This window comes from Sander lucioperca, chromosome 11 (genome assembly GCF_008315115.2).
Source record: "Sander lucioperca isolate FBNREF2018 chromosome 11, SLUC_FBN_1.2, whole genome shotgun sequence".
Taxonomy (NCBI): domain Eukaryota; kingdom Metazoa; phylum Chordata; class Actinopteri; order Perciformes; family Percidae; genus Sander; species Sander lucioperca.
In genome coordinates this window covers 18,371,638-18,394,264 of record NC_050183.1, presented here as the reverse complement: position 1 = coordinate 18,394,264, position 22,627 = coordinate 18,371,638, and the positions used below count along the sequence as shown (strand labels likewise).

At 40.0% G+C, this 22,627-nt stretch overlaps 1 protein-coding gene across 2 annotated transcripts; it reads right to left on the bottom strand.

Moving 5' to 3' along the window:
* Positions 1-5,346: 5,346 nt before the first annotated feature.
* LOC116038206 (regulator of G-protein signaling 21-like) lies at positions 5,347-22,021 on the bottom strand. Of its 2 annotated transcripts, XM_031282449.2 has the most exons (5): positions 21,871-22,007; positions 16,553-16,619; positions 16,200-16,261; positions 6,549-6,715; positions 5,347-6,262 (listed from the first exon to the last, which is right to left on the bottom strand). In XM_031282449.2, coding segments are annotated over exons 2-5 (408 nt in total). In that variant the 5' UTR covers positions 16,555-16,619; positions 21,871-22,007; the 3' UTR covers positions 5,347-6,085. The 2 variants fall into 2 exon arrangements, with proteins under 2 accessions (XP_031138309.1, XP_031138307.1); XM_031282447.2 differs by lacking the exon at positions 16,553-16,619 and having other exon boundaries at positions 21,871-22,021.
* Positions 22,022-22,627: the final 606 nt, after the last annotated feature.

The following is a 22,627-nucleotide window of genomic DNA, read 5'->3' as shown; positions in this document are numbered from 1 at the left end:
CAGAAAGGTTGTTTTTTTTTAACTTCTTCCGACTATAGTGTGTATTAATTTGATTAAATACACATAATTAGGGCCCTGAACTTATGATCTACTCATGAGGCCGTTATGTACACAGAGCCTCTGTTAAAATCAGGCCTCCCTTTTATATTATGCTTATGTGCTTCATGTTCTTTAACAAATGTATGTTTCATTACATTTTTAAATGGTACACAGTAAGCGCGGGGCCAAGTGTAGACATTACCTCCGCGAGAGGGATCATTGAGATGATGGCTACTACAGCAGCATTTAGTGCCAATGATTGGTTTCCTTTCCTGTTTGGTAAGCTTGATAAATGCCTCTGTTAATCAACTTAAAGTGCCTTGTGGAGTTTTTTTGTGAACAAAAAAAACAAAAAAAATATGTGTCTCACCAAATGTCACTAGGTGTCTCCTTAAGGTCAAACGGACTGTTGTTGTTGAATGTATTTCCTTCCTCATAAAATATTTGCAATGCCATTTAATAAATATTTCAAATAATAATAATATTTCTTTGTTCCTAGTCTGCTAGCTTGTATTCTTCTTCATGGCCTTTCTTTGCACATTGCATTGCTTTAATTGACTTATTCTTTCAGTATTAGCTAAGGTATTCAGTACTTCAGGACTCCAAGAGGTTCAATCCAACCCTGCTGCGAGGAAAATAATTTGAAATTCTATTTGATAATCTGTGTGCATCATCTGTATTTTCCGTGTCAAGCTTTGATTTACATGACGAAAACAATGTAAAATATTTAAGACAGATACGGTACACCAATTGCCGCAGGTCTTTTTGTTTCTCACACAAACACACTTGCACAGGTAGATGGATGTCGGAAGAGAAATGCTGTTTGGTCCTTAGATAATAAGATAGTAGACGGAAAAACAAAACACTCTTTTCATCACTCCCACACTGACGCTTTAGGGTTCATTCTTTCAATCGCAACACGAGTTAAAAACTCTTTTATACATCAATCTATCCTATTGTTAAACCAGCTACATTAAATCCAGTGCAATATTTATTCAGGGTTACAAGTCTCCAAGACCTTGTCTGTGTGCATATTCATGTCATTTTCTGTTGTTATACATGTATGCTTTGTTTTCTTATTTGTGTGTTTATTTGTGGTAATGTTTCATGTATGTCCTTTGGTGTTATTCATCTTATGTATGTATGTCTATGTCCTCTTTCTTATATGAGCTACCCAGGGATGCAAAAAGAATTTCAGCCGTGGCTGATAATAAAAGTTATATCGTATGGTATCTTATTAAAGCACTTAATAAGGTAATCTTTGGGAGTTTCTGTGTTGAGACGGTGTAAAGTTTTTTCCTCCCCACTAGGGAAGAAAGAACAGTTTGTGGCAGTCAGCAGAGACTCGGTCGCCTTAGCTCCCACCAACTGCGAACTCTGCCACTCGCGTATCCCTGAGCCCAAAGTCCTGGGGCATTATCTCAGCCTCTGCTGCTCACATTATGTTGACCTGCTGGGGCTTCACTGCCTCCGAGCACTCCCTCACTCCCCCCGTGTCCATCCACCCATCCTTCCCCATCCCCTCGTCCTGCTGCGTGTCTTCCTTCATCACTCCCTGCCTCCCTTTTACCCCCTGTCCTTTCCAACCTATTCCTCAATGTTTGTGCTCTGACTTAATTTCCTTCTTTACTTCTTCCTCTCTGTCCTTTTCTTCCTGCCTCTCCTACCCTCACCTCCCTCACCCCTCATCTTGTTCTTTCTCATTGTCACCTCTCTACAAATCCTTCATTTCCTCATTACTGACTCCGTCCTTTCCTTTTTCTCCCTACTCCTAATACTCTTACCGCCTTCACTTTTAGTTGTCCTTTCCCTCCATCTCCCTGGTTCTTTCTTTCCATCCAGCCTCTGCACTCTTTTTTTCTAATTACAGATTCCTTATTTTCTTTCCTTCTGCTCTCCGCTTTTTGACCTCCCCCACCGAACCCTTCCTATCCCTGAGTATTAAGCTCATGCTGAGTTCCAGCAGGGCCAGAAATACTATCAGATAATGCTGGACCTCCAATCAGATTGGCTGTTAGTTCTCTGAAGAATCACTTGCGTCGACACAAACTCTCTGTGTAAAGTCTAAGAAAGGTTTCATGCACGCATGCCAGAAACATGCACCCTCAAACTTGCTCACAATATCAACAGCATAACATGAGGACATGCACGCAGAAGAAATGTGGCAAAGGGTAATAACCTCACGTTTCTATATTCTATTGCTATTTCCAACATAATTGTTGCAAGTTGCACAGTAAGATATGTTGCCAGGAGAGAAAAAGGGTGGCTGTATTTATTTTTATTGCAGGAAACATGTTAACATTGTTCCAGCTCCCCTGAAAAAAGCAACATATGAATGTGTTTTTTCCCAAATGTACTGGCACAGAAAACATGATGAAAAGTCTCAATTCCCATATCACCCTATAAGCTTTCAGGTTTCAACCCATGTTACTGATTCTCTGAGTTTTCTGTGGGTCTCAAACTAGATCATTTGGCTTTGCCTGAGTCACAATAACATGCACGAAGCATTGTTCTTCAAATGCTGAACAATGCTGAAATGCTGAACAACAGGAAGTTAGTAAATTGCTAAGATTAGAGAATGTAGGGATGATGTTTGTGGTTGATCTCAACGTTATGCCATAGATGCTGCTTGATAACCTCAGTTTACTGTATTCCCACCGGGTGTTTGCACTTTGGGAGCCAAAAAAAAAATGGATATCAGTCTTTCCAATGTTGTGACAATGACAATGTTAGGAAACATCATATTATGCTTGTCCATGGAACTAAACCTAATTTACTTATAGGACTTCTTGCTAGGAATTTTAAAGATCTTATTTTTAGACTGTTTGTGAAAACTCCTGGAGTCTTATCTTAGAAATGCTTGTAAATAAGATAAATTCAGGTTCTTACTTTTCATAGCAGGTAGTGAGTGCAGTGATAGGAAGAGGGTTTAGCAGCTAAACCAATGACATTAAGGAACACCTGATCATATGCGTTTTTTTTACTTTTAAGTTGTTCTTACATTCTTAATCTCATACTAATATTTCAGCATGGAGTCTTCCATGATACTGTCGGACATGTGCACATTATGGACTGTAAATGGACTGTATTTATATAGGGCTTTTCTAGTCTTAACGACTACTCAAAGTGCTTTTACATAGTACAGGAACTATTCACCGTTCACACACATTCATACACTGGTGGCCGAGGCTGCCACCTGCTCATCAGATAAACATTTACACACATTTACACTCTGACGGCGCAGCATCAGGAGCAAGTCTGGGTTCGGTGTCTTGCCCAAGGACACTTCGACATAGGACTGCAGGGACAGGGATCGAACCACCAACCTTCCGATCTACCACCTGAGCCACAGCCTTTCCATTTATGTTTACTTGTTTCAATATTCTCTCTTCCAAGTTTGAGTGCAAAAGTAATTTACTCTCTCAAGCAGTGGCAGCATGATTATGTTTTCCTTGCAACAGATATGTTCAATTAGGTGAATTTTAAATGATTAAACACATCAGTGTTCGATAAAGGTTAAAAATGTGGAGACTAGGCGGAGTAAGATGTGGATTCCAAAGTCTGTCAGACAAGGCAGGTATGGATTAAAAGTAAAGTTTAATACCATAGTGTTAACGGCAAGCTTTGTCAACAACAGGGCATTCAGGATAGGCAAAGTAGTCCACAGGAGATAGGAAAAAAACACGACAAACACAACTGAATTCCATTTAGCTGCTTCAGTGTTAGGGTCCTTATAGCAATATTGTTTTTAGCAATAGCATTCACACACTACTGTTGGCCAGGCGTCCATGCTTACGCAAGGTAACGTAACCCGATTTGTACAGGTCCTATCCCCTGACCAATCGGCTATCCTATCCTCGAGGTCAATGCCTAACCCCAACCAATCAAGCTGCTATTGAAGGGTGGGTCTTGGCGTGGCCATAGTAGGGAAAAAAAAAATGGCATCCTGGTATTGTGCATTTTGTTGTTTGTTTTTGATGTTATTAGTATCACCAGGGTTAGGCCATGTATACTGGGGAAAGTTAATGAAGGATTGAGTGGGGGGTGATGTAGGAATGATGTTTGTGGTCGATCTCAACGTTATGCCATAGATGCTGCTTAATAACTTCAGTTTACTTCATTCCCACAGGATGTTTGCACTTTGTGAGCCAAAAAAAAAATGGATATCAGACTTTCCAATGTTGTGACAATGGCAATCTTAAGAAACATCATAATATACTTGTCCATGGAACTAAACCTAATTTACTGAGAAGCTAGGACTCCCTGCTGGGAATTTTAAAAATCTTATTTTTAGACTTTTTGTGAAAACTCCTGGAGTCTTATCTTCTGTTTATTTGTAAATAAGATAAAATGCTTACCTATGATTACCATATCATAATATCTGATGCGGATTGCAATCCAGATTATAAACTTCTTTAATTAGTATTCTACTTACATGATATTACTACATTATACTCTCAGTCCTTTACTAGTTAATCTATTCGGGGTGTCATCATTGTTTTCTCTTTCTCCCTTTGAGGAGATCAGTTATCGTCTTATTCAGCTAAGACAGTTTGTGCCACAATCAAACAGATCACACAACCCGTTCTCACTCCCAACTCATAAAATACTGACGCTTGGTCAGTGGCTCTCGAAATGACCCTTTAGCGTCTGTATAAAACGCACTGGACAGGGCAGCAGCTCGACCGTGGCGCTGTAAGATAACGTAGTGTTAAAAGCAACAGCGAGTATTATGAAAGATGGAAAAACGTGGATTCGTGTCCCCGTTCTTGTCCTGCGTGCCACTGAAATGTGCATTTTGTAACCCCACCCACAATCTTTTCCTAGACCTAACTGTCCTGTTCTTGTGCCGCATGTCAGTTAAATGTACGTCCTGACCCAGAGTGTCAAAAAGTGACGCCAAGACTCCCGACTAAGCGTGTGTAAATATGACGCTAGAGGAGACTTTTGCGTCAAAAACAAATGCCAAAGGCACCTGACCAAGCATCGCCTTTTGACGTGATGGGAGTGAGAATGTGTTGGATCATAGCCACCTGAGTGATGAATGAGTTTGTAGCTATATATTGTTTGGTCTGCTTTGTGGTGGGGATTTGACAATGCCTAAAGATCTCTGTTAGATCGAAATGTTGCACTAATTAGCGATACAAAGAGCTGGGTGCTAACTGTGCAGACGTTTTGTCTGTTTGAGTTTGCTTTTTAATCCAACACCTGTGGAAATTTCTTGGATGTGCGTACTCTTGTTTGTCCATAATCATAATCAGCCACAACAGCTGCAGGACATGTCCACAAAAATACAACACAGTGGAGTTTTAATTCAAAACACGATATTTATTCTCACTAATAACTTACTAAAGAGCAGGGAGTATGCAGCACTACTTTCATGAGATGTGTATCCAACAAAAACAAAATTACAAGGGTTGTTGATCACAAACAAAAAACTGTGCTGGTAATTGATTATTCAGAAGTGCATCAGGATAATAACAGGTTTTTGGATTCCATACCAATACACAGAATGTCATTTATTAATGTTACACATAGTGAGATCAAATATAACTTAAATAGTTTTAACTGATGATGTCATTGGAGTTGAGGTTCATTGGGCAGTTGATGGTTTTTATTGACAGGACATAGAGCTTTTGAAATTGAACTCTTCAGGAACTAAATAAGCATTTCTTGATTACAATTAATTTAATGGTACAAATGACTAATTTGTGCACGCAAATGATGAACATTTGACTCTTGAGGCCTGCTTTTCCAAACAAATGTCAACCTTTCAGAACTTAATGTGAGCCTTGTTTTCTGACTTACAGGCATTTTCCGTGCTATACAAAACAACCCAAACCAAAATTGACTTCAAAAGCTGCTTAATACATTATTTATATTATGTTTGGCTTCTAGATCCTGTCAGTCCTCATACCGACAGCTCTGTATCTCCTTTCACTTCTGCTTCCCCTGACAGACAAGCCTTTTTTGTTAAAACCTAGATTCTATGGAGAGTCGGCCGAAGTGCAGAATCACTCATTCAATTTTTTTCCTCACGTTGCTTTCATGGCTGTTCAGCCTGTTCCAGGAGAGCTTGGTATATTTCTGACTTCAGAAATCGTGGATAACAGTCGTTTTCCATCAGACCGTATATCAGTCTCTGCGCCCTGTCGAAGCAATTTGGCTCCGGCTGAGAGATGTTTTCACTGATCTCTTCTCTCGTCACACAGTCGATGTTTATCTGTGTTCAGAAAACAGCAACTTTTATTTCACTCATGAGTTCTCTCTGTTTGGAGATATGAGATTATTATTACGTTCAGAAAGTTAACTGCAGGTTCAAATAGTAAAAGAAAAACAGAGCAGGGCCGAGCAACAGAGAAAGTTAAGGTGGCCTACAATCATTGTGTTGGATAGTAAAACGTGAATGAAAACTGTGGACGCAAGACAGTGACAAGCTGGCAATTGAGGCTGAGGGCTGAGTTAGAGTTACACAGGTCTGACTACATTAATTTCTCACTTTACCATACCTGTCTAGGCGCATCAACTTGGACAAACTCTGTGTAGATCCTTTTGGCAGCCACCGTCATCTTTGTCTTGCTGGTAATTTTCCTGTAGTCCTCACAGGCCAGCCAAAATAAAAGGTTCTCCTCACTGTATTCTGTCCTCAAGAAGTCCTCAAACACCAGCTGGCCTGCTGCACAGAGGGAGCAGAAACACTTTTAGACCAGGACAGATTCATTTTAAACATCCAACTGAAATTGAATTACAAGGGATTTAAGAACCTGGCTAGTCACCCATGATGATCCCTTTTTTAACATTAATTACAGGGTGTCTAGCCAGCAAACAATAAATATATATATAGGCTTATGAAAACAGTAAAGGGAAAGAGTTAGCTTGGAACTGGTTTTCCAAGCAGGTTTTTCTTCAATGTGTAACCAAATCTACTGCACAAATACATAATAGCTTATATTAAAGGTGATCTATTATATAGCATTTTCAGGTTCACACTTGTATTTTGTGTTTGTACATATTTACATGCTTTAATGTTCAAAAAACACTTTATTTTTTGCTGCACCTGTTGGAGCGTCTGTCTTTTAAATGTTAACACCCCAGTTTTTTTAATCCAGTCCTGGCTACCTGGGGCAGATGACCAATCAGAGAAGGCCGGAGAAGGCTCGGTGTCACAACACCGAGCCGAGAATAGAAAAAACTACTAAAACTGGAGCATTCAGGACAGTGGGAAATCTGAAGTTTTAGCTCACGGTGATTTCTCTGAAATACGTTTACCTCATTATTTGAAGCTTTGGCCATGTTTAACATTAAACCACCGACATTATAACATTATAGATATGTCAGAAAATACGGAAAAGCATAATAGTTCACCTTTAACCCGAGCTGTGTACAATTATAATAATTGTTGCAATTACTTCCATTTTGTGTAAAATGTGAAGATACAGAGCCCCTAAAGTCCCAAAAGATGGTATTTTTTAATCTTGTGTGCTCAAGCTTTTATCTCGTATTATCAGACAATAGGCTAAACTCTTTTCTGTAAGGGTTTCTTGCATTAGAGTCAGATTCATTAAACTCTCTTAAACTTGTTGTAAAATGCTAATTTCGGCCTGATCAATGGCAGCTGCTTTTGAGGAAGTGTTGGTGAGATTTGATCATTTGAATAACCACAGTATGATGTAGTGAAATTATATGGCTGCATTTTAACCCATTCTTAGCATTAGGATTCTGGATATTAGGATAAGGTTCTGCTTTTTCTTCTCCTGTAAAGTAAAATGTAGGGTACATCATGTGTACACTCAAATGATGGGTATTTTATAGTGGACTATATAGTGAAGGAAAATAACCGCGGAGAATTCAAACACCACTACAAAATAGTGAACACACTTTATAGTGCACTATTTCCGTGATAGGGAACGGTTTTGAACACAGCTTATGTGTTTTGTATGCAGCACCTTTTGCCCAAGACAAATTTCCTTCGGGACAATAAAGTTTATCTTATCATAGGTATCAAAAACAGACTTAATGCAAAATGAATAATCTGTTCACCAGATCTTCATCATGGTTCGCCAATTCACAGAGAGCTCTTTTAGATCATGTATCATTTTTGTTGACATATTTCACCACAGCAACTTGTACAGTTCAGTAGTTTGAAAATTCTTTGACAGCTGCCTTAGGCTCCTAATGTAGGTCTCTTTCCAGTACTATCTTCTGTTGCACTAGAATATTCTCTGATGTCCTCATAACTCTTCATGTCTGTGACTGTAACGGTACAGCACTGCTCTACTCTAATTGTTTCGGTTCATGTAATACCACAGGACAGCTGAACTTGTCTGCTGAGTTCAAAGCAGTCTTAAAGTCTTCGAACTTTGTGGTAACATTTTTGTGAATGAAACTTTCCCACAAATGGAGCAGAACAGCATTAGCAGTTTTTGGCACGGGCGAAGCCAGCAGCCGCCCGGGGCGGCATATTTTCATGACACATGGGGGGCGGCACGAGAACTTAAAAAAAAAATCCTCTGCGGCACGAAGCGGTTTTCTATTATCTATCATTTCACTGTGTGGGGAATTGGGGAATCGGCGCCCCCTGCAGCTGCAGGAGCCCTGCTTGCTGAGAGAGGAGCATCTCGCTGCAGCCCGCGGGAAGGCGGATGTCAAGCCCCGCCTTCCCGGAGAACGGGGGACCATGAGCCTCCTTGAGCTCATCACTTTTATGCATGATAAGGATCTATCGGAGATCTAAGCCAAATTTTGGACTGCTCTTAGGATTGCACTTTGCCAGTCACTGTGGCTCAAGCAGAGAGGAGCTTTTCAAAACTAAAGTTGATCAAGTCATACCTGAGGTCAACCATGTCCCAGGAACGGATCACTGGCCTTGCCGTCATCAATATCAATCACTCAATACAGGAGCAGATTTCATACGATAACATCATTGATGATTTTGCATCAAGGAAGGCCAGAAAGGTCAGGTTTTAGTTTTAGTTTGTGTTTTATCTGTTATCTGAACTTAAACAAATATGCAATATATATAGTATATACAAAATTCTGCTAGAACATATTTGTGCAGAATTTTGTGTTTTTTTGTGTTTTTTTGGGGGGGGTGGGGCGCTCGAAGGGGGTTTCGCCCTGGGTGTAATTCAGTGTAGAACCGCCACTGCGGAACAGGTAGCTTTATATAGCAATTGTAGGGGCGTCGGTTATTCAAATGATCAAATCTCACCAAAACTTCCTCAAAAGCAGCTGCCATTGATCAGGTTTAAGAGAGTTTAATGAATCTGAGGCCACATCCACATGTACCAAAACAATCTTTTTTTTTCCCGTCTTCCCTGGAACCGTGTCAAAAAAATGTGCGTCCAAACGGATCCATTTCTAAAAGACTCAACATGCTACTTCATATTCCAGGCCTATTATAGTCCTGGTGGCGCTGTTTCTGCTACAGAAATTCTCCAAAAAAGGAGAAGAAGAGCATAGTCTTTAGTCACTTCCTTTTCCATTCATAACATGACTAGACTTTAATAACCTTCACCACTGCTCATTTTATAAAGGCCGCCGCAAGAAAACGTGTCTTTGTTTACATTGTTTAATGTGCTGTTGGATTGCTTTTTATTTTGAAATTCTGTCTGCCATCGGACACGATTGCAGCGTGCTAGCTAGCAGAGCTAACGTTAGCGTAGTTACGGTTAGCTTGACCACAATATTGTCGGTACACGATCCGTTCTGCCTGCACGATCCGTTCTACACATGCGCAAAATGTTCGCGCATGCGCGGTTGTACGAGGATTTACGACACTGCACGATCTGTTCCACGCTTCCGGTCGACAGCCAAGCCAACGTTAGTTTTGCTAACAGCTAATTCGACTAACTTCTAGCTGATTGTAGCGGTCTGCCGTTAGCCTCCACAGGCAAGCTAACGTTAGTTTAGCTAACAGCTAATTCGGCTAACTGCTAGCTGAGACAGCATGTAATAACTTTAAAAGACCCTCAAAATAAAACTTGAAAATAAACGTTGACATATATAACAAACACCTAACATATATAACAGCTGTTACATCAGTTCTACTTTACTTGTGCTCATTTAAAATACAATCACTCAATACTTGTCTTTATTGTTATTACTGTGAAGTCTTAATTTAGCTGTAGCCTGCTTTTCCCATTACGTTTGAGTTAACGTTATTTTAGACTGAATCTAGCTGTCAGCTAGCGGTTAGCCGAATTAGCTGTTAGCTAAACTAACGTTAGCTTCCCGGTGGAGGCTAGCCATGGGCTAGCGTGGAACAGATCGTGCAGGTCGTATCCTCGGTAAAACAGTATTATCTTGCGCATGTGCAGAACGGATCGTGCAGGCAGAACGGATCGTGTACCGACAGTGTCAGTGGCTGTGCACTAGCTAGTGCGGGGTAAGAGGTCGAAGGCTATGAGGTCGAGGGGTGTGGCGATGACATCATCGATACGCACGTATGTGGCTTCGCCGTCCAAACAAAGCCAGAAGGGAGCCGTTTTCAAATTTTTTCACCCTGGGATCCACTTCCACTTTATAAACAGCTAACCATAGAAGCTAATGTTAACGTTACGTCCCTGCTGGAGCGGTCAGCTACTTTAGCGATGTTTAACGTTAGCTACATAACGTTAGCAATATCTTGTGTAGAATCCAGGACCAGCAGAGGAGAGGGAAGTGTCAGGGAGCAGAGACAAAGTATTTAGATGAAGTGAGCTGGTTTGACCATGGAGATGGGATACGGTTAGCTTGACCACAATGGTGTCAGTGGCTGTGCACTAGCTAGTGCGGGGTAAGAGGTCGAAGGCTATGAGGTCGAGGGGTGTGGCGATGACATCATTGATACGCACGTATGCGGCTTCGCCGTCCAAACAAAGCCAGAAGGGAGCCGTTTTCAAATTTTTTCACCCTGGGATCAGGTTTAAAAAATGTGCGTTTTCAGGCAGTGCGTTTACAGGATTTGTTTGGACAATCGGCCCAAACGTATGGAGGGAATATTTATTCATAATTCAAATTGAAAGTCCAAAGAGAAATTGAAAGTCCAAAGAGAAAACGAAGCAAGATCAAATTAAAAATATTATTTTTTTTTAAATTTTCCATATGTCTTTTCCATTTGGATTTAATATTTGGCTTTTGGGTAGCTCTGCTACGTGTATTTGTGTGTTGTTAGATCTCGAGGACACACACACACACACACACACACACACACACACACACACACACACACACACACACACAATCTCAACCGGGTAGTCATCGTCCGAACGGCGACCTCTCCTTTTTCTTTCTCTCACTTTTTTCTCCGGGTGGTGCGCGCAGTGTGAGGTGCGTGTCCGCGCTATTCTCCGACACGTACTCACAACAATCACTCCTGATTGACGGCCTTTTGTACAGCCTGTGTACTTTTTCGTTCATTTGATTTCCGATTTTGAAACGATATCCAAATTTGAAAAATGGGTCATTTTAAACCTTGTTAATATTGATGACACTGTGTTCAAACGGAAAACGTGTGTGAAATAGCAGATGGAAATTATAAAAAAGCAATCGATTCTATAATCTAGATCGGGAGTTTGCCGTAGCAGCAGCAGCAAACAACTGGAAACTTCTTACAATTTTTGCCTGCTATTTCACCACTAAATTCACTATTGAGACTTTTTTATGCGAGCAATTAACTGTGTAGAGTTTGAATATGGGCAGTTTTACAAACATTGATGGCCAACTGCACATTTTCTCCGATGTTGTCAGAAGCTTCAGTCTGACGGGACAGCCAGCTGGTGGCGGCCGGGATCACCTCCCTGCTGGCCGGCCAGTGATGCTCACAGACACCGCTGTCAGCTGGACGTCTCTCAATAGAATCATGGACAAGTTTATTTCCTGAAATATGGCTCATTTTCCGTTTGAACACATTGTCATCAATATTAACAAGGTTTAAAATGACCCATTTTTCAAATTTGGATATCGTTTCAAAATCGGAAATCAAATGAACGAAAAAGTACACAGGCTGTACAAAAGGCCGTCAATCAGGAGTGATTGTTATGAGTACGTGTCGGAGAATAGCGCGGACACGCACCTCACACTGCGCGCACCACCCGGAGAAAAAAGTGAGAGAAAGAAAAAGGAGAGGTCGCAGTTCGGACGATGACTACCCGGTTGAGATTGTGTGTGTGTGTGTGTGTGTGTGTGTGTGTGTGTCCTCGAGATCTGACAACACACAAACACACGTAGCAGAGCTACCCACACCCATGTTTGTACTGTTCTTAATTAAATAAAACATCAAAAGAGAGAAGTTGTCTCCGTCCGTGTTTTAAACAGACACACCTGGGGCGAAGTTGGAAACCAGAATCAGCTTTAAATACAGTCCTAATCTAGTCCTCACTAACACGGGCCCAATTATAGTATCTACATGAAAACTTCACTGTTGTTGCATGAAATGTGGTTTGTGTTTAGCCTACATCATCAGTTTCTATCATGTGAAATAAGAGGATAAGCCAGTCTGGTGGCCAAGCTGCAGACAGATGCTCCTCAACAGTGTGCTCCCCAGCAGTCAGCTCCCCCTGCTGTTCATAAGGTGCCTCTGCACCCCTTTCGTTTCAGACCCTCCCACCAGCCTTTGGGCCACGCCTCCTCATTTACATTGACGTGTCAAGTCCAAATGAAAAGCCAATGTTAAATGTAAATTCAAAAGCCAAATATTAAATCCAAATGAAAAGCCAATGTTAAATGTAAATTCAAAAGCCAAATATTAAATCCAAATTAAAAGCCAATGTTAAATTTAAATTCAAAAGCCAAATATTAAATCCAAATGGAAAAGCCAATGTTAAATTTAAATTCAAAAGCCAAATATTAAATCCAAATGGAAAAGCCAAATGGAAAATTTAAAAAATAATAATAATATTTTTAATTTGATCAATGGAAAATTAAAAAAAAAAATAATATTTTTAATTTGATCTTGCTTCGTTTTCTCTTTGGACTTTCAATTTCTCTTTGGACTTTCAATTTGAATTATGAATAAATATTTCCTCCATACAAACGATGCAAAACGTGCGTTTGTATCAAAAAGCGTCTCCGTGTGGATGGCCCCTGACTCTAATGCAAGAAACCCTTACAGAAAAGAGTTTAGCCTAGGGCTGCACGATTATGGCCAAAAGGATAATCACGATTATTTTGATCAATATATTGATCACGATTAATTATCCCGATTATTTGTTGATTTTAACCAAAACAAATTTTATTGTCACATAGGCTAGTTATAACTGCTTTCACATCCATATTGTGCTACATTCCTGCCAATACATCCATATTGTGCTACATTCCTCCTTTGTTGAAGGATACCAGGCAATGCAATTTTCTGTTCATGTTAACGGCGCATGTTAAAAGCCTGGTATCTACCGGACGAAATAGCAACGCGGATTATGGTGCCACTTAAATGTCTGCGTTGCGCTCTGATGCTCCAAAACAGACGTTAGAGGCAACAGAAACGTCGCTGCATGTCGCGCTTGTAAACACTAATAACACATTACACAGCAGCTAACGTTAGCCTACCATTAGTAGTAAACACGGCTAAAATACTGACAGCTAAACGGTGTAGTGTGAGCGTGTAGCGGGACGTACAACAGTCTGCCGCTAAAGCTATGAGCTAAAAGACTCAAACTAGCACTGGTCACTGCTGTTGTCTGAAAAACAACACAGACGGGACAAAATGTTGCGTTTACTGGTAAACTGGTACACCTTGTGACGACTTATGACCGACTGCTATCTGTTGTGGAATTTTCCTCACGTTACTCTGTCCTCTGTGACTGTCTACATCTAAACTAAGCATAGACAGTATATAAGAGTGGACCAACAGATCCCGTTGCTCTGGACGGAGACCAGTGAAGGCCGTTAGAAGCACTTTTCCGGTGAGCGCTGAGCGTTACTGCGCAGCCTCCAACTGAGAGAGACGACTTAAATGTGACGTGAGCAACGTGTCTGAAAGTTGTAAGTCTTCTGGTAGCTGTGCCAAGACAAATCTCAATCATTCCCAATCTAGCAGAGACGGAGAGCGTAGGTATATGTAAGGAGATAACATAGGGACAGGCTAATTATTGCTAACTAAAATGCTAGTTAACATTAGTAATTGCACTTAAACAGCTAATGTGAGACGAAACTGCCTGCACGCTTCTCCTGTACTATACGGTAATTCCTCTACTATGCGACAGTAAGTCGCGTGGTTATGACACAATCGTTAGCCTATTTTTATAAAAACGTCTGCTACGGAGCCATAACGTGAGATACAAGGTAATGGAGCCTTTTATACATTGTCATGTTTCTTTAGAAGTAAACAACGGACAAATAGAGTATTTAAACTTCAGACGTAAAGTTATTCGCTGTCAAAGTGGCGCCAAAATGAATGGCAGTCAATGGAATGCTAACGGGGGGTGATCGCTTTGTAGCATTAAAATGGCGCCATAGGAGGTTCGCGGTCCGAGGAGAGGCTTACCCCCTTGAAACTTAGCTGCGCAGTGCAGGGAACAACTCTTATTGGCTCATGGAGGCATGTGATCAAAGAGTGGTTTACGGAGCTTTGGAATAAAAAACTTTGATACAGAGCGTTCTATGAACGGAATGAAGCATTTCAAATATCGCTCGATCACGTGAATTTGATCGTGGGAAGCCAAAATCGCGATCTTGATTAAAATTTGATTAATTGTGCAGCCCTAGTTTAGCCCATTGTCTGATAGCATGAGATAATATCTTGAGCACACAAGATTAAAAAAATGTCATCTTTTGGGACTTTAGGGGCTCTGTATCTTCACATTTTACACAAAATAGAAGTAATTGTAAACAATTATCATAATTGTACAGAGCTTGGGTTAAAGGTGAACTATTATGCATTTCCGTATTTTCTGACATATCTATAATGTTATAATGTCGGTGGTTTAATGTTAAACATGGCCAAAGCTTCAAATAATGAGGTAAACGTATTTCAGAGAAATCACGTGAGCTAAAACTTGATGAAAATCGATGTGAACTAACCTGCTCTTTTTATAAAATCTGGGTTTTTTTAGGAGAAAATCAGCACCTTTAGCAATGAGCCGTAGCTAAAGGTTAAGCCACTCTGTTATCTTTCACTCTCATTCTCTCTTCCTCAACATAGTCCTTGTTAGCTCAAAGAAGTCTTGGGTATTGTGGTGGATGCCTGGAGGCGCTTACAACCTTCAAAACCTTCAAAACCAAACCCTGCATCCCGATGTGCACTGCCTCAGCACCATATAATTGCACATGCCTATATTTCTTGTTATCTTCTCCTCGCACCCATTACCTTTTGTTACGGACGTATTCATGGAGCTGTGATTTTAAACGCAGGTGTAAATACTAGCGCGTCTTCTGGGAGCCCAAACAAACAACTAACTGGGGGCACCGGAGTTATTTGCACAAATTGCTTTGCATAAATCACAGCTGCTGCTTTGACAGTAATAACAGAATATGTCCAGGGGCTGCTTGTTTCCGTCTACAAATCACCGTCGGCCCATAGCTTGAGCTTTCAATCATATCAGTCGACCCTTTAAAATCACAAGAGATGTAAAGGTATATGAATGCCATCAAATTGCAACCTGCCACATGCACAGCTATTTATTCTTTGCTACTGTTTACAGATTTGTCATAGGTGTCACTGCATTCCTTCAAAGGGAAATGGAGAAACTGGGAAATGTATCTTCTGCAGGACAGTTAATCTTCACGCAGGAGACAACGGGCTGAAATATTACAGATCAGCTGAATTCATTTCGGTAAAGTAATGAGAGAGGAAAGACAGCAGAAAGAAGAGAAAAGGAACCCATCTGCCACTTTAGTCATTTTCAAATAAAGGCCGGGAATATGGTCAGGTGAAAGCCATCAGTGAGTGCCGCCTTTATGAATGAGTGCTGGCAGGAATCACCCTATCTACCATGGCAGCTCAGATTAGACCTCTTATCTCTGCCAGTGTCATCCTCCTTAAATATATCTCCAAATGGATTTGATGAACTTGAAGGAAGAATATGTCCTCAATCCTCCTAAGGAAGCCCCAGGGCAATTCAAGATGACATGCTGGGCTGAGCAGCAGAGAATTGCGAGGGTGAAGAAAAGAGGACAGAGAATTGAGAGAGCGCCATTTTTGACAAAAAAGTGAGAGGAATAAAATCCATAAATGAGCTTACTTTTACACTCCAGAAGATGGTCGAGTGACTCCCCCCATGCCCCAACATCATCAACAGAAGCCCTGCAGAGCAAAAATGTCATTAAATGTACATCCTGTCAGGTGATGTATTGTATAAAGGACAGAGGTGCATTCCTTTCAGTGATAACGTAAAAGTAATTTTAAAAATTCAAATTTGTATCTATGTATCACATTACAGTAATTAATGTTGAATGTAAAATCTGTTAAAGTTTCAGTCAAAGGTCATTTTTTTATTAACTGACATAAATCAATTGTTATAAATTTATAAAAAAAATATGGACGGCCACTTTGTCAAATTTCTAATTCTAGAAGATTAAATAAATGCCAACTCACATATGAGCTCTTAATTGAGTACCAGGTATCGGAGTGTCAGTGTTGCCTACTGGAAGTAGGTTCCTTCCTGACCACGGTTACATGAAAATAGATCACAAGAATAGCAATTCAAAAGTTATTTTCTTAAGTTCGTAGGGAGTATTCAGATATAGATTACTTAAAGTAGCGCAAATTAACCTTTCTACATTGACAACTGCGACAAGTTTGCGACTATCTGATGAACATAGTAGAACATTAAGCAGCTAAAGATCCTATTTTTCTAAATACTGTAGTTGGTGGAGACCAAAGCGGAACTTAAAGAAGAGTGAATATTTGACAGGCTTCTATCAGGCAGCCAAAAAAAATAAGTGAGAAGTGTTGCTCAGTGTCCACATCAACTTAAGCTTGTGCTAATTGTTTTTACTGCTTGTGCTGCCGCCCCCTGGCAATTTATTTTATTTATTTCAGTAAAAATAGAAGCACAACCTGTCAAATATACTTGACTTTCAAAAATGTAAGTACTCATTATGCTGGATTTACCCTTGTTGCAGTGCTTTATTATTACAATTTGAATTACTTTAAATATTTCTCAGTAGCTTTATCTGCAATAACACTTATTTTACACTATGATGATATGTTTTGCATGCAAAATCTGTAAAGTGAGAAAATAAAAAAGAAAAAGAAAAATAAAATAAATTAAGTGGTGTAAACAGTGCAATTATTTACATTGAAATGCAAATAGAAGTAGAATGTGGCATAACACCAAAAGTGAACGTTAAATACCGCATAATTAGCACATGAGTAAATGGTTACTTTCCGTAATTACACATAAGGCTATAATATTTTTTTTTACTGTGTTTCAATCAGCACATCATGGTCTACCTTGATTGTTTAATACAAATGTGTAAGGGATAAGAATGATGCATCTGGGTCCTGCACGTGGTCGTACGCAGGGTTTTAGAAATGCCAAGGTCCAAAAACGGAGCTTACTAGGGAGCATGCCTCCCTTTCCCCCCTGAAAATATGTGCATTTTAAGACGTTTGAAAAATTAGATAAAAATAGTTTTAAAACCATGTCAGTGGGCAGTAAATGATCTGTCAAGCGGTAATACTAAGATGTTGCAATGAATGATCCACACTACAATCTGGAAATACAGAGGAGGCTAACATGATCAAATGATCAAATGAATGTTGACGATGTTTAATAAAAGTGTTATTCACACTACAGACACCATTGAAATCTAATAATGATCATCTGCATTCACTGTCTGTCCCTTTCTCTGTGACTCCTCACTTGTCTCAGCTGCCAAATTGTATTAAAAATCATGTAGTCAAATTATATACACCTTCGTTATATCATCTTTCCTGTGTTTGCATCATTTTGGATTTAAATTATAGAAATTTGTCTCATACAGCCTACATAAACATAACCAAAATGTGTGTTATACAATAATATATTTGTACAATAATACTATATCATATAACTTTATTTATGCTAGGTGTTTGTGTAAATTCAACCTATAGATTCCAGTGTAATTACCAAAGAACATATATATCTCTGTGGTAAGTTTTTTGTCATTTTTCTTCATCACCTTCTCTCTTTCTTTTTGTCTTAGTCTCTTCATCTTGTCCTGTATATCCTTTCTTCCCAAAGATGAGCTTTGATTGACAGAGTCTTTTCATTTTCTGTCTCAGTGAAGAAAGTAAACACAGGGTCAATAGATATCTATATGGAAATGTCACCGGCCTCCACTAGGACAATCATGCAATAAAAATAAAAATATATTGGGGTGAAAGGGAAGCTAACTAGCCGGCATCACGATGAATGGCATCTTTAGCGCAACTGCACAGGCGATATTTGTCAGATGAGTCTAGGGATGAATGACAAGCATTCCACCAGTAAAAATCTCTGTATCACACTTTGCATGGACTCAGCTGCCTGTCCGGTTTCCTCAAGTTGTTGACATTATCAAAGAATCTTTGCCAGTAGAGCTGAGATCGTAAAGTGTACGTAGTGGCTTATGCCCATATAGACTGTGCTCTTACCACAAACTGCTTACTCATTCAACGTAGCTTATTGATGGTGAAAAAATAATATGGCATACTTATATGATGTAATGTGTGATCGCGTTCTACTATTAAACATGCCAAAAATACTGTAATCAGTAGGTTTAGTTTGCTCTAAAGTTGGACTGGCTACAGTGGCTAGGCTAACCATAGCCATGTTAGCTAAGGCTAGTTCTAATATTAACGTTGGGTTTGGAAGGATATATGAAATTACTTTACTGTTTGTTCAATGCAAAATATTGTTGTTTTTTTTATTTTATTGATTTAAAAATGGTCCTCCAGAGTCTATGATCAGAACTGTGTTATTCATAGCAGCGGTCTGCTATCTAGAAAAAAACAGACGTAATGCCGTAATTGACATTGATCAGAATCGAGTATTCAACAAAGCTGTGTAATAAATGATCTTAATATTCTCTGGTAATCACTGAAACCACTGTGGGGATTGGGTTCACTAACCTTTTTCTATTTCTGTAAGTTTATATATATATATATATTATCTATATATTTCTGTAAGTTTAATTGTAGCTTGTCTACAATTAGTTTGGTTTTTCAGAATGGCCGCTAACAGCCAAACTATCAGTATCTCCTTGACCAGTTTACTTGTTCGGAAATCCATAAATTAGATGAAAATGTAATGATCCCTGTAGGGAAACTGGGTCGTTGCAGCACAAGCAGAGGAACAGATAATAATAAGTCAGAACAAGGAGTTACAGCAAGTGAACATGCTGAAAAGTGGAGCAAATAAATAAAGAACTAGCACTGACAGATTCACAGGCCCGAGTGGATGTGCAAGAGCTATTCACATAATCTGATGTGTGGATGGGATAACAACTACTATCAAGACTATGCCTATGACATATATAAACATGCATTGTAAGCAGACATATTCTGCATGCTACAGCAGCTTTTAGGGAGGTATGCCATTTGTATCTTAGATTTGTGGCAACCACAAATACATACATACTGTATGGGTGAATCGTATGCTAATCACACGGTAAGAATGTGCATTTTTGTCTTATCCTATGTAATGATAAATACATGGTGTAATAGTAGTCACATGAACTTGAAAGACTACAACAGAGGTGGCTTGTATGTGGACAAATGGAAAAAGTTTCATTTTCAAAACATGGCCTATTGTCTGCAGTGAGCTAGCGAGACTAGCGTTAAACACAGAGACATTGCATGACAATGACGTGGTTTTTATGGTTTTGATTGTGTTACACACGTGATAATGGAGGACCAGGTGAAAACCCTGCAGTCAAGGGCGGTAGCTGCATCTTACGCAGGGCAAGATAAAGAAACATGAAAAAAATTGCTTCTGGCCAATTCTCTATCGTATATGGATCACTAGAAAACATTTGTTAGCAACGATAGATGGAGAGCCATCCTGCCAATGTTTCAGAACCAATTGGTGGCGATTGCTGTGGACGAAATACACACGGCGATACACTGGTAAGAGCAAATTACGTTTAACCGTGTATCCAGCTAATTTAAATAGCTATCGTTACTATCTACTATATCGTTATTATATTTTGTGTGGCGTTTTGTTTTGCATGAAATTAGACATTCCAGAGCTCACCTCCTTAGGTGCAAATGTTCCACAAAAAACAAGTTCCTTCCCAAAACTATCGCCTTCCCAAGACGATTGTGATTGGTTTAAAGAAATGCAAACAAGCCAAAGCGTTTTTTCTCTATCATACAATTTATGCACAGTGTTGCCAGACCTTACTCCAGTGCTGACACAGTGCTGTGGAGAAAGGTTTGGCAATGCGAGACTAGTCGTGGGTAACACCCTGCTCCACAATAAACAATAAGACAGAACCAAAACGCTTCTTGATATTGGCATTGAAATGTGTTATATTTTTGGTATGTCAGTGAGCCAGCAGCACCAGGCTGACCTTGCATCAGCACCGGTACTTGGAACGAGACTGCTCCAGGCACCACAGTCCAGCAGCCTTCCTCATCAAATGAACACTGCTGTCACACAGTTCCTTCTGCTGTGACAGCTGTCCAACTGAAGAACTGACTAGAGCTGGTGTGTGTGTGTGTGTGTGTGTGTGTGTGTGTGTGTGTGTGTGTGTGTGTGTGTGTGGTGGGGGGGGGTTACAGTTAGGTGACAGTTATTTTTCTATCAGATTCTAGTGAACAGAATCCTATTCACTTTTTGTCTAATTTTTGCTCATTCAGTGAGGATGTGTGTGCACTGTGGTGGTTTGATTTGATGTCCTTAAAAGAGCAACAACTAATATGACGATTGACTAGACACTGTCTTGTGGTGTGTGTGTGTGTGTGTGTTTTCTGTAAATTAAATTACATGTTTGCAAATGTATATGGGCCACATGGCTAATTTGTTTGCTAAATGTGGCCACTGTGGCCATTACCGATAGATAGCAGAACAATGGTACCACTGGAGACTGTTCAAGAGGAGCCTGAAACAGTTGCTATGGATGACTTGGACAGCACACATTGGCATAGTCTGGGAAAATTAGTAGAATTCTTGTTTCACATGAATATGTAAAAAAAACAAAAACTGCCTTTAGGAGCACAAACTCTGACGTACTCTTTTTCCCACTGAGCAATGGATCAGCAACATATTTTCTTAGTTTAGAACAGATTAAGCTCACTTGCCTGAAAACTGCTGTGCTAAATCATTGAATCTCTTGATAAAAAAAACTAATTGCTTGAAAGTAGTTCATCCAATGGAGTTGTTTAAAAATGCCACCAAGTTCCGACAGCTTTACTTTTAAGAGATGTGCTACCAAAAGCCCCTCAGAAGTAAGGGACAAGGCATCAGAGGAAAGGCTATATCCTAATGCAGCCACACATTTTTTAGATTGCATCATATAGAGCGCAGAGCACATTCCGCTCAAAGAATTCTCACTCATCTTTGGACCTTTTTCATGTTTTCTTTGGAAGGAAAGGAAAAAAGGGAAAGAGAGCCGGAGGCATACTGAGAAGCACAGAGAATCACAGAAACACAGAGGAAGAAACTTCCAATAAAAACTACAGAGATCACAGGAGCCTCATCAGAATCACTTGCTCACAAACTCGCAGACAAGACAGAACCATCCGCAAAACACATTCTAGTTTTATTTTAGCAACATGCTTTTTGCCCGGGAAAGATTAGAGAAGGTTTGTCATTACCGAAGAACAAGGCAGACCAGAGGGGAAGTAAAACATAAAAAATCTTCAACAGTCTCAAATCCACAGTGCCTGACAACCAGTTTGTCAAAATTCTCAAAGCTTAAAAGCAATTTGGAGATCATACTTACAACATGTGTTTTCTGATGCCAAAAAAGACAGAAGAATGTATCGCAAGTTGTTGGATATGTTCACAACAAAACACTCTGATCCTTAGCTGCTCAGGTTTCTTTTCCCCTACTTGACAAACCCAACAGGTACAAGCCCATGCATGCTCAGTAGCACAGGCAGGGTTGACAGAAATGCCAGGTATCACTCTTTACTTTTTAACCTCAAACTCCCTCGGCATAGTTTTACCACAGCGTTTTGGCTGTAAAAAGCCTAATTTGTTGCTTCTTGTGGTTGGAAGGCTGAGCTTTCTGAAGCCAGCAACCAACAGCCCTTATACAAGTTTAAAAAAACAAGGCTTTAAGTAAAATCAGTTTACAATGCAAAGTAGTAGGAGACAGGAAGGCTTGGCTGTGACTAACACTGCTGTAGGGCCTTTTGTTTGGCTTGGATTTGGATTTTAGCTCTCGAATATATCCATGTATCACTTTGGCTGTGTGCAGTAAGGCATAGATACCCGACCCGAGCCCAACGGGTTTGGACAGATATTTAGAAATTATGGTCGGGTTCGGGTCGGGCTCGGTCACATCAGCGTGTTAAGGCATTTGTTGTAAAATGGTCCTGCGGCTCCTTTAAGAGAGTTCAGTGCGTGTGTGTGTGTGTGTGTGTGTGGAAAGTGGGCAGAAGAAAGATAGAGAAAGAGGAAGCAGATGTGTTGTAGATGCAACCGGAGCAGAGTTGGTGGAATACGTTTAAGTTTTGTCCACAGTGTGTGCGGTG

Bases quoted from the DNA above. Each gene is read 5' to 3' on its own strand.
- LOC116038206 (XM_031282447.2), bottom strand. The intron at 6,716-16,199 runs GTAAGCTCATTT...CCCTCTGTGCAG, and splicing joins CCATCTTCTGGAGTGTAAAA to CAGGCCAGCTGGTGTTTGAG. The intron at 6,263-6,548 runs GTATGGTAAAGT...TTCTGAACACAG, and splicing joins AAGTTGATGCGCCTAGACAG to ATAAACATCGACTGTGTGAC.